General features: G+C 42.3%; 1 protein-coding gene across 3 annotated transcripts in view; it reads left to right on the forward strand.

The window, feature by feature from the left end:
- Positions 1–788: 788 nt before the first annotated feature.
- Positions 789–12858, forward strand: part of RAPGEF4 (Rap guanine nucleotide exchange factor 4) — a 318711-nt gene continuing 306641 nt past the window's right edge. For 2 of the 3 annotated variants that reach the window (XR_008618698.1, XM_028479132.2), the window contains exon 1: positions 789–890. Coding sequence is in view for 1 of the 3 variants with exons in the window: in XM_028479132.2 (XP_028334933.1) it covers positions 826–890 (65 nt within the window). In the remaining 2 variants the exon portion in view is untranslated. Of the gene's footprint in view, positions 891–1349; positions 1424–12858 lie in introns of those variants that run through there. The other variant, XM_028479142.2, reaches the window with a different exon arrangement.

Consider the following 12858-nt stretch of genomic DNA (forward strand, 5'->3'; position numbering starts at 1 on the left):
TCCCCATTCTTAAGTGAGTGTGTGTGTGTGTGTGTGTGAGTGTTTGATCAAGCAGGTGATGGGAGCCCAAGCAAGTTCAAGGTTCAAGGCCAGAGACTTCGGTCTGTCAACCCCTCAGTCACCATGGGTCACCATTCTGGCCCACTGGCCTCCCCTCTGGGCTTCCAACCATGCCTGCACTGCCTCTCCATTCCATCCCAGCCCTCCCTTACCCTTCAGGGGGAAACTAATTCCACACTCAGAGACCACTGTGGGCGTCCCCAGCCCAAGCCAAGATAGCCCTCCTCTCCATCCCTTTGGAAAGGGGAAACAGCAAAGGTGAGCAAGAAACCGCCAGCAGGTTTTGACAGCTGCAGAGGGAAACTAATGGGTTTCTAAGGAAACAGAGAGGCAGCAGCCATTTTAGTGGCATTTGCTGTATGAAAAATACATAGACACTGACACCCGTCCCCCCACCCCCACCAGCGGCGCCTCCCCCCCTCCACGCTTCAGAAGCCCCGAGGTGAGGGGTGGGGCTCAGGTCTCCCCGAGACGCAGCAGCCACCAGTCGCAGGTGGCCTGCCACCCGGGGTCGCCCCCCAGCCCCTTCCCTGCAGCGGGCGGGACCGCGGGACTCCCCACCCCCGGGCGCCGCAGTGCAGCGCGGTCCCCGCGTCCCGCCCCTCGGGTCCCCCGCCCTCGCCGGCCCCCCGCCCGGCAGGCTGCTGGGCGCGAGGCGGGCCGGGAGGAGCGGGTCCGCGCGGCGGGCGAGGTGGAGGCGAGGCGGCGGCAGAGCGAGCGCGGGAGGTCGCCGCAGCCGGGGGACGCCGCGCGCCGCTGCCCATCATGGTCGCTGCGCACGCTGCCCATTCTTCCTCCTCCGCCGAGTGGATCGCCTGCCTGGATAAAAGGTAGCCAGGGAAGGGCCCCCGCCGGGCCGGGCTCTGCGCGCTGCCCCTGCCCGGAGACGGCCGCAGGGACGCCCGCCGGGGCCGCGGAGGAGGGTCCCCGAGCGGGGAGGGAGTGGAGGGTCCGCACCCGGGACCAGGGGACGCAGATCCCGGTCTCTCATGGGGCTCCCCGTGCACGAGACTTTCACACGTGGTGGAGAAATTGCGGCGCAGTGGGGGGAGCCCCAGCTCTGCCAGTTCACCCCCCCCCGCCCCTCCTTCATGGTCTCCTTGCCCCCCGCGACTCCCGGCTCCGCGCTCGGGTCGGGGTTTATTTTCCTTGGCATCACAGGGCAGAAGAATAGATTCCTACCTTCTTCCGGCTGTTCAGACCCTCAGGGGTAAATAAGTTTTTAAGGAGGGTGGTGGGAAAGGCAGGTGCAGAGTAACGTGCTTTTTTTTTTGTTCCTGAAAGCCAAGTGTGAAGGACACAGTGGAGCTGTCAAGTGCCTTCTGAAATTCTCAGCTTCTGCCCCCGCAGTCGCTTGCCCAAGGTCTGTGTTAGGAAGGTCACGCGGGAGACTGCTTTCGTCTTAATACCCTGCCTCTCGGGAAGAGACCCTTACTCTAAAAAATTAAAACCATAAAGCGTTGTAACTCCCGACGACAGCCCTGTGTTAAGGAGGGTGCTGTGTGTAACAGCGGACTTCAGTTGTTTCCAGGCTCTGACAGCATAATTTTCTGTTTGTCCAGATATTGGGTTTAGCAGTAAACATTACACAGTATGTTAGCAATTACAGTTTATTACCCTGATTAAAAGGTGATGCATCTGAACTTTTAAGAACTGGGTAAGAAATCTTGCAGAGTGAACTGCCTCTGATTTTCGAGTTTGATGCAGCAGGGCGGTGATTCATGTCCTGCAGATATCTGCATGACATCTCTATTTGCATTTGTGTGAAATATTTTACGCTCTGCCATATTGAAATTTTTACAATTAGCAGATTCGTAACCAGATCAAACTTGAAAATCTTAAGCGGGACCTGCTCTACATAATTTACTATTATAGGTCTTTGTTGAAAAAAATTAAGTAATTTGAGAAGAGCTAAACGTGGCTCATTTGAATAGCTTAATATATCTGAGAAATAATTTTTACTTTCAATTACCACACAGTAGCAAGATTTTTGGCAGGCAGTGCCCTGTTCACGTCTAAGGTGATAGTGCTAATATTAGAAGAGTTGCATGCAATAAATAGTAAGAGAATTGAAGTGATGGTTATTATGAGGATGTTATTCCTCATACAGAATTATGTAGAGGAACTAAGAGCATGAATAAGTGAAGAGCCTGCTAATGTGATAAGTAATCTAAATTTAATAGTTTAGGAAAGATGAATTATCACAGAAGAGAAAATCAAGTTCTTGTACTTATAAATAATAATGCTATCCTCATGAGTGAATTTTTCAGATAATAGACTGCATATTTCTATTTGCAGAAATTCATGGCATGTCATTTTTTGAACAGTTAGTAATTCACAGGCAACCCTTTAGTCAATAAGTACTTACAGCAAAAATCATAGAGCAGTACTAACACAAGCTAACACAAGGTAACTAACACATTTCTTTTCATAATGTGTATTTGCCCAAACGTTTTTGTTTGGAATGGATTTTTAGAACATAGTGCCACAATCTAATCTAATACTATAATTCATAATAGGGAGAAACCTCTGGGGGTGGAGTTGGGGGTGGAATCCTCCATAGATACTGAACCTAGCATTCCTGGAGTTCAGGAGAGTAGACAGATCAATAAATTAAGGGTTTTAGGCCCAGAGCTGTCACCAGTCACAAGTTCTGATCTTGGACATGTCACTTTTATTTCCTTGAGTGTCTGAAAAATGAGGATGACACTGTCTTACCAAGGATTAGTGGGCCAAATGAAAAAAAATTATCATGAAAGTAATTTGAAAACTGTGAGGTGCCACGTGAGCATATTATTTTGTGGTTTTAAGAGAACCTTGCATTTTCCACAGTGTCGGTGCTAGAATTCCTTTGAAGGAGAGTTTAGGAGTGGCAGTCTCATTGTAAGAGGGCCTTGAGGTACTTGTTTTGAAGTTGCATTTTTCCTTAGATTGTCAACTTTTTAGGGGAGGAGGAAGATTAAGGGTGCTGGTGGAAGTTGGCTGGGGAAGGCCCCTGAAGTCATTCCTTTTGGGACACTGCCCTCGATATTTCTGAGAAATGCAGTCTTGATGATCTGTTCCAGGCACTGTGTTGGGCACTGGGGAAGCAGGAAAAGAAAGATGAGCGTTGCTTATTGACTGAGGGGGTGGGCGGGTAGGGGTGGGACAGCTACATAAACAACTAACCACAATGCAATGATAAGTGCTTTAATGGAGATGTACGAGATGCTTTGGGAATGCAGAGGAGAGAGTCTAAAGCTCTGCCAGGGATGCTTCCCACAGGTTCCTGCCTGGCCCGTGGAGGTCGAGGGGAACTTTATCAGGCAGAGAATTCTGGGAGCAATGTGAACAAAGACACACAGGTGTGGCATATAAATACGCTCATTTCTTCTCAACCACAAATTCCTCTTGTAACCAAATCAGGAACATAGGAACATATACTCTATTTTTCTAAAACTCTTGATTATGGACATTTTCAAGCACACACATAAACAAAGAGGAAATGGTACAGTGATCCTTGATGTCCTGTTTTGGGAAATGATGCTGGGACCTTTTCCACAGCTGGGAAATGTAGTTTAGATATTTGCATCATGCAAGTGGCATGGACAACTAGAAAAAGAGCAACTGAGGGGTTGAAAATAAAAAGGGGAGTTAAAGTCGAAAGTCTGCAGGAGTAAAGATGTATGTAATGAACGTTGAAACAAATTTAAAAAACAAGGAAAATAGGGCTTCCCTGGTGGCACAGTGGTTGAGAGTCCGCCTGCTTATGCAGGGGACACGGGTTCGTGCCCCGGTCCGGGAAGATCCCACATGCCGCGGAGCGGCTGGGCCCGTGAGCCATGGCCGCTGAGCCTGCGCTCCGCAACGGGAGAGGCCACAACAGTGAGAGGCCCGTGTACCGCAAAAAACAAAAACAAAAACAAAAACCAAGGAAAATAATCCCATAGAAATGTTCGTTAAGTGTGCCTAGGAAGTTGTCATAGACAGGCAATGCTATATAAGCTTGCATGTGGGGAGGTGGGTTAAAAATATGCAGATATGTGGATTAGGTTGAAGAAAGAAAACCCAAAGCTTTTTATGTATCAAGCATCCGAGTTCTTGGACTATGGTGGGACCCAGAAGGTGAGAGTGTACAAATACTAATTATAAAATCAGAAAGATATTGAACATTCGGATGGATAAAAATACATTGAAAAAAGTCTCGACAGACAATATTGTTAAAGCAAAACAAGCTTAGTACTACCTCATTGATCTTACAATTTTTTTCTGAGCAGAGATGGTAACTAGAAATGTATTACATAGTACCCCACTATTTGGGATGTAAAATGCCTTTTTAAAAAATGTGTTGACCATTTTTTTTTAACATTAGTGAAAATATTTTTTCCATAAGATTTTAAGTTTTGCCACTTGTGAATTTAAGAACCATTATAGGTCATAATTCTCGTGGTTGGTAAGGGAGTGTTATGAAGGGACCACTCATATTCACAATACGTATAGTGAATCGTTGCCAATATTCATCACTATGGAGCAGGAATTGGCAAACTATAGCCAATGGGCCAGATCAAGCCGCTGCCTGTGTGTCTCCTGAGCTAAGAATGTTTTGTACATTTCTGAATGGTTGGAAATAAACCACAAGAAGATTAATCTTTTGTGACCCATGAAATTTATATGAAATTCAAATGTCAATGTCCGTAAGCAAAGATTTATTGGAACACAGCCACGCACATCTGCTTAAGTATTGTCTACGGCTGCTGTCACACTACAGTGGCAGGAGACTGTGTGGCCCACAGAGTTTGAAGTATTTACTGTGTGGATCTTTGAAGAAAAAGTTTGCCGTCCCCTTTTACAGGTGAAAGAATCTACCTAAGCCATTGACAGGGAAATCACTGGAGATGAAAGTTGTCTTTGTCTGGGAAGGAGTTCACAATGTTTGGTTTCTTGTTCTTCAGTTAGAAGTATAGTGTCAGGGAGGTCCTTGGCTGATTGGGTTGTTTGGGGACCACGGGTGATCACAGACCCAAGCAGAAAATGAAGTTAACATGATATGGATGTGTAGAAAAGTTGTCATCTTTAAAAACAGCCGAGGAATTTAAAAATTATTAATGTTTCTAAAAATGCCCCTTACATAGTGTCTTTGCATCTGACTTGATCCCCAAATAGATATTGAGTTAGCTATTTTTGATTGGGTTGAATGAGAGTGAAAGAAATCAAGGAACAAATTTGTTAAAAACCAGAATGCTTCATAGCAGACATGGTGAAAAAGGATGACTCAGATATCAAAGAAGCATCAGACATGGTCCCAGCCTTGAGGAATATAGAAGATCAAAGAAGCATGCACAGCAGAAGGCTGTCACTGGGGAAGGCTGATGTCTACCCAGGCAGGTTCCAAGGGATGACATTACCCAGGGTTCAGGGCTGGTCTTGCAATCTTGGAATGCTGACTTGTCAGCACATCAAGAATTAATACATTTTTTCAGGGACAGATACATAGGCACCAAACTCTCAGAGCCTGTAAAAACCAGAAAGACAGTTCATTAGTTTGAAAATAACATCAGAGAAGTGGATACTGACATCCTTTGGCTAATGTATTAGCCCGATCTCCAGAGGCATCCTCCTCCTCAAGGCTGGAGTAGCGTCTGCCACCATGAGGGCAAATCCTCGCACTGGCCCCCTTTGCCTTGGAAAGGGCTTGAGTGGGCACCAGCATCTACCTCTGCTGTTCCTTCTTCATTTTCTTGGCTGATGTGAATACTTTTTAAAAAATGACATGGCATACCTCTATTCTAATTTTTATTTCCAAAAGTTTAGTATGGAAAATTTCAAAATACACAAAAAGAAGAGAGAAGAGTATAATAATTCTCTTGTCCGACCCCCTCCCCCTCCAAGAGTCATCAGCTCACATCCAATCTTGTTTTATTCATACCCCCACTTGTCCCCCACCACTCCCAGGATTATTTTGTTGCAAGTCCCTTTTAGTATTATTTTATCTGTAAATATTTCCATATATATCTCTAAATGCTAGGACTCAATAAAAAATACCATTGTCATACATTTAAAAATGTGACATTAATTCCCTAATATAATCAAATATCCAGAGTTCAAATTTCCCCATTTATCTCATAACCTTTTCTTTTTTTTTTTTTTTTTGCAGTCTGTTTTGGCTGATGTGAATACTTTTTAAAAAATGACATGGCATACCTCTATTCTAATTTTTATTTCCAAAAGTTTAGTATGGAAAATTTCAAAATACACAAAAAGAAGAGAGAAGAGTATAATAATTCTCTTGTCCGACCCCCTCCCCCTCCAAGAGTCATCAGCTCACATCCAATCTTGTTTTATTCATACCCCCACTTGTCCCCCACCACTCCCAGGATTATTTTGTTGCAAGTCCCTTTTAGTATTATTTTATCTGTAAATATTTCCATATATATCTCTAAATGCTAGGACTCAATAAAAAATACCATTGTCATACATTTAAAAATGTGACATTAATTCCCTAATATAATCAAATATCCAGAGTTCAAATTTCCCCATTTATCTCATAACCTTTTCTTTTTTTTTTTTTTTTTGCAGTCTGTTTGTATTAGGATCCAAATAAGTTGTATTTAGTTGATATATCTCTAGGTCTTTTTTTAATCTCTGGATTCTCCCTCTAGCTCTCTCTTTTTCTTCCTTGTAATAAATTTGTTGAAGAAACCTTTTTTTTTTTTTTTGGTTGTGTTGGGTCTTTGTTGCTGCACAGCCTTCTCATTGTGGTGGCTTCTCTTGTTGCGGAGCACGGGCTCTGGGTGCTCAGGCTTCAGTAGCTGTGGCACACGGGCTCAGTAGTTGTGGCTCGCAGGCTCTAGAGCTCAGGCTTAATACTTGTGGCACATGGGCTCAGTTGCTCTGTGACATGTGGGATCTTCCCTGACCAGGGATTGAACCCGTGTCCCCTGCATTGGCAGGTAGATTCTTAAACACTGCACTACCAGGGAAGTCCCGAAACAGGTATACTTTTACCGTCTTAATTTTAGTGTCTTTTAATATGTCACTTTGTCCCCTGTATTTCCTTTTTAGAAAATTAATTTCTTAATTTATTTTAATTTTTGGCTGCGTTGGGTCTTCATTGCTGGGCGCGGGCTTTCTCTAGTTGCGGTGAGCGGGGGCTACTCTTTGTTGCAGTGCCCGAGCTTCTTATTGTGATGGCTTCTCTTGTTGTGGAGCATGGGCTCGTGGAGCATGGGCTCTAGGCACACGGGCTTCAGTAGTTGTGGCACATGGGCTCAGCAGTTGTGGCTCACAGGCTCTAGAACACAGGCTCAGTAGTTGCAGCACATGGGCTTAGTTGCTTCGTGGCATGTGGGATCTTCCTGGACCAGGGCTGAAACCTGTGTCCCCTGCGTTGGCAGGCAGATTCTTAACCACTGTGCCACCAGGGAAGTCCCTGTCCCCTGTATTTCCTGTAAATTGGTATTTAGATCTAGAGCTTGATTGGATTTAGATATGATTTTTTGGCAACAATCCTTCTCAGTAGTGTTACTTGCATTATGAGTTACAGAATGTCAAGTGATCTCTTTTTGTGATGTTAGCAATATACTGTTTTTAAACTTTAATACTTTAAAGTTTGAAAGTAAAGATACTTGCCACTATCTTATCTACAGCTTCTTGAGGGACATCTCACTGTAGCTCCAAAACGTGGGAGTGCGACATATGTGTGGAGCAATTAGAGGACAACACACCCTAATATGTAACCAGGGTTAAATTCTGTGGTGTGAGTTCTACCTGTCCTTTCTGGATTTTAGGAAAGGAAAGGTTCAGCCAGAGCTGGACTCCCTCAGATGAGAGGCACATGGGGGATGGTGTGCTCGCAGAGCAATGGGCCTGAGAGAAAGGTACTTGGTCTGTCACACTCTTGATCCTGCAGCCTAGTCTCCTGGACACAGTCTGGGAGCCCAAAAGAGTCATCAGAGGAAGAGTGGTACTCAGCAAAGCAAATTCTGCCTCAATGTCTTAGTTTGGGTTCCCCAAAATGGACTTCAGTCTCCTCCAATGAGGGCAGGATTGGGAGATCCCTTTTAGTTTGAATTTCCTATGAGTTTATAAGATTTCATAGCCCTTCCAGAGTAGCTGCTTCTTATCTTGTTCCACCTCCCCAACCCCAAGGTAGCTAGTTTTTCTTTAGTCAGATTTAGATCCATTTTTATGCACTTGAACAGTGACAATGAAGAGTGAATTTTCCCTCTAGTACCTTCAATTCACAGTTGAGGTAATGGGAGAGGAGAGAAGACCGTCTTGGGAATACTGAGAAACTGAGGGAAGAGAAAGAGGATGGGACTAATTGGGTGTGGAGGATGACAGGGAAAGACCCAGCCAAACATAGGAAAGCAAACAATCTGACTGGCTGGAATGGAGGCGCCGGGGTACCATGTTTACTCAGCTGCATCCATGTGCATTGCTTGCTTCCCCTGCGTGAACAGAAGAACAAAGCTCTATTACTACCCTCTTTTCTCTTTGTGCACACTCTTCCTTGGAGCACCAATCCATTTCCTGTGCTTTAGCTGAGCAGATTACTTACACTCAGTATCCTTGGTTTATCTTCTAGACCAGATGCATTTTTGTCTCTCTGTTGGATATTCCCACATCAAATATTCCATTAATATTTGGGGCAGACATTGTTTTCCTTCATCTACCTTTGCTAGAGAGGTAAGAAAAACAAAATGCTTATCTTCCCAACCTCCCTAGAGGCTAGGTACCCACGTGATACACTTCTGGCCAATAAGATACAACAAAAGTCTGCTAGAGGCTTCTAGGATAGTTTTTGCCTTACTGATGAAAGATACAGATGTATTTGACACTCCTTTGTTCTCTTTCTTCTGCGTGGAATTACTACCTAAAACCTGGGCCTGTGGCAACCATATTGCAATCCCAGAAGGAAGGGCTGGGAGAAATACAGACTCCAGTTCTGACTTTGTTCAGCTTCTGAATAGATCAGTAGTTGCCTACCTTCAGCTTTTTTGTTGTCAAGAAAAACACACCCTATTTCTAGAAACCACTCTTTATTAGGTTTTCTATCATTTGCTGTCAAAACTATCCTTAACCTAACAAGTTGATATTCAGCTTGTCTAAAACTGACTTCATCTTCCTTAACTTCCTTTTCCATTAGTTCCTCCTCCTTACTTTCCTGTTTTATTAATGACACTACCACTCTCATTCTCAAAACTATGCATCACCTGTGTCTTCACTTACCTATGTCCCTTGTTGTACCTAACCAGTCACCAGTTCTTCTCTTGGCCTTTGTATTCTACTGCTTTGTTTTAGGGCCTTATCATCTGGATCTGGATCTTTTCATTGTTTCCTTATCCAATCTGGAAAGCATGATATTTTCAAATCAACTTTGTTGTAGCGTCTGCCAGACCTGGATTCATATTCTGCCACTTCCAACTCTTTAGCCATGTGATCTTGGTGAAGTTATTAATCTTTCTGAACCTCTGTTTCCAAAGCATCAAATGAGACTACAAATTCATACTGTAGGGGCTGTGTTGAGATTTGTGGGCTAATACAAGTGTAGCTGCATGCTCTTCTCTAAGTAGAAAGCATAGTGTAGGCGTTAAGAGTTTGGGAGCCAGACCGTTTTGTTTCAAATTCCAGTTTTGATTTTATTAATGGTGTAACTTTGGGAGAGTTATTCAGTTTTAGTAGTTGTTTTGTAGATTCCTCAGGATTTTTTATCTAGACAATCTTATTGTCTGTGAATACTGGCAGTTTTACTTATTCTTTCTGATCTTTATGTCTTATATTATGTATTTTTCTTGCTTTACTGCCTTGGCTAGGATTGCCAGGACAAAGTTGAACACGAGGGGTGAGAATGGACTTCCTTGAACCAGGAAACATCTCCCCTATTTTTAAAAGAGTGTGGTGTAATATTGGTGTTATTTCCTCTTATAATGCTTTATAGATATCTTCTGACCAGGAGTAGTCTTTGTGGGAAGTTTTTTGGTGACAAATTCAATCACTTTAATACATAGAAGACCACTCAGGTTTTCTGTTTCTTCTGTGTCAGTTCTTATAAGTTGTTTCAAGGAGTTTGTCCATTCATCTAAGTTATCAAATTTATTGGCATAGAATTATCCCTAGTATTCTCTTATTATCCTTTTGATGCCCTTAGGATATATAGTGATGTTTCCTCCTTCATATCTTATATTAGTAATTTTTGTCTGGTCTCTTTTTCTTGACTGGGCTTTCTAGGAGCTTCTCAATTTGTTAATCTTTTAAAAGAACCAATTTTTAGTTGATTTTCTCTATTGTTTGAGAAATTCAATGATTTGTGCTTTTTTACCCCATTTATCCTACTAGCTTTGGGTTTAACTTGCTCTCTTTTTCTGGCTTCTTAAAAAGGAAACTTAGATAATTAATTTTAAACTTTTCTTCTTTTCTAACATGAGCATTAAAGCTATGATTTCTCATGGTCAGCTCAAAAAAGGAAGCATAGTTATTTCATTATTCAGTATTTACAAACAAAAATTATTTCTGCCAGAGAAGAACAATTAATCAAGCTATTAATATGCTAAGTAAACATATTAAATAGGATGATACTGGGACCTGTTGACTTCTTCAACCTCATGGAGAAGATACTGTGCAGCATGATGAACAATATCCTCCACAATATCCCAACAGTGAATTCAGCAATGGGTTTCATAGGGCTCTCAATATATCTTGACAGCATAATGCCAAAGGGACATTGAAAGAGTGTATTTCTCCTGGGGGCCAATATAATATACAGATTTTTCATTGTTTAATTTAATCCTGAGATAGATTTTAGGCTGTTTTAGAAACAGATGGATTACTTCTCTTTCAGAAAATTTTCCATAAATACTGTTTTTTCACATCTAAGCTGCTGATAATTAATAAAATTGGGTAGCAATGACTTGAAGTAATATTTTTCAATAGATACGTGGAGTTCTACTGTTCTGTATTGTTGGGTAGATGAAGAGTTATATGACTTTGGACTTAGCCAAACATGGAGGAAAATTACATCCTCATTTGATAGCCAAACAAAACTATATGTCTTAATGGTGGTCCAGCCCTTCCCTGTGAAATTGTGGGGGCAAGGGTGTATTCTCAAGGAGGAATATTGGTGCCTCTCTACACACAAATGGTGGTCAAGAGCCTGGCCCCTATAATTGTTGCCATAGAAACTAAGGAACGTGTTAATTGCACTGAAGCATTCTTAAAATGAGTAGTATAATTTTCTGAAAACCCTTTTATGGAATAAAATTGTAAGATGTAGGCATATTAAATAGAATGACTTGCTCAATAGGATTATTACCTATAAATTGGATGAAAGTTTAAGAACCTCTCTTTTAATTAAATGGGGAAGTACTTTTTAAAGGCCCTTAGAAAAGGCTTAATTGTTAGAGATGTTGAAAACAAATAGAAAAGGCCTTTGATGGGAAGTAGACATCGCTTGGAACTTGATAATTTGATTCTTGATATTGTATATGACATTTCAATTCTGTTTAAACCTCAGGTGAAGGCATTAATGTCTTGCCTGGTGTTCAGGCTCTGACAGCCTTATTCTTCTAGTTATTGATTGGCTACTTATTGAACATGTTACAGAAAAAGTTGAGTTCTTAAATCTTATATGTTTTCTTTATAAAGTCTTTAAACAAACCTGAGATATAAGAAAGTTCTCTCTCTCGGGTCCCTTGCCAAGACTACTTTTGTCACTCCTCTACCTTTCTCTTTCTCCCTGTGTCACACTCCTTTCCTCCTTCCTCAACCCAAATGTGCTGTAAGAAAAGGATATGATCTTAGTCCTCTGCTTTCCTACTGTTCATTGATTCATTCAGAGATTTTACTCTCCACTTTCCATGTGCCAGACATTCTTGCTGGGGATAGGTTATTAAGAAAAACTGACATGGATCCTGACCTCATGAATTTAGATATTAGTTGGGAAGACATTAATTAATTCAGTCAGGCCTTCAGAAAGCTATTTGTTGAGTACCTACTGTGCGCTGGATACTGTTCCAGGTGATAAGGAATACAGTGGTGAACAAAACAGAAGTTAGGTGGTAAAAAAGGCTATGAGGCCAAAGGTAAGAGGATATGGAGTGATGGAGTCAGGGAACAGACACATCTATACTAGTGTCAGAGAGTAATAAGACTAATGAAGGAAAACAAAGTAGAGAACAGGGGAAGAAATTGAGGGGTGGTGGTGTTTCAGGGAGGGTAGGCAGGTTTCTGCAGAAGTCAAATATGATCAAATACCTTGAATGAACTGAGAGACCATCTAGTATGAATTTACATCAGTGTAATCCATGCTTTACTAAATAGGTGGTTGAGGTATTTTAGAGAACATGGGTCAGGTAGTGCCTGTGATGAGGACAGAGGCTGAATACGTGTGGTAGTGCCCTTTTGTTTGGTTACAAGGCCTTATTTTGAGAAAATACCTGTAAGATAATAGAAAAAATATATATGTATATTGATTTCTGTCCCCTGTTCCTGGCACTGAGCTCCTAAAACTCTTGTCATTTCCTAAGTGATAAAAACACCAGGAGCATCTATTGTCCTAATGTTTGTCTCTGACCCTGTTTCTGATGCAGGGCTCCTGGAACGCTTGTAAATTTCTAAGTGATCAAAGTACTAAGAACGTCTTTTGTTCTACTGACGCAACTCTGGGTGGGCTCCTAGATGGCTCCTGGATGGGGGCTGGTCACCAGAAAGACCAAGCCATGATTAAAAGCTTAGAATTTTCAGCCCTACCCAGCCCCCCCATCCTCCAGGGAGGGGAGAGGGGCTGGAAATGGATTTAATAATTGATCATGGCTATGTTAG

This window comes from Physeter macrocephalus, chromosome 2 (assembly GCF_002837175.3).
Source record: "Physeter macrocephalus isolate SW-GA chromosome 2, ASM283717v5, whole genome shotgun sequence".
In the NCBI taxonomy this organism is placed as follows: Eukaryota; Metazoa; Chordata; class Mammalia; order Artiodactyla; family Physeteridae; genus Physeter; species Physeter macrocephalus.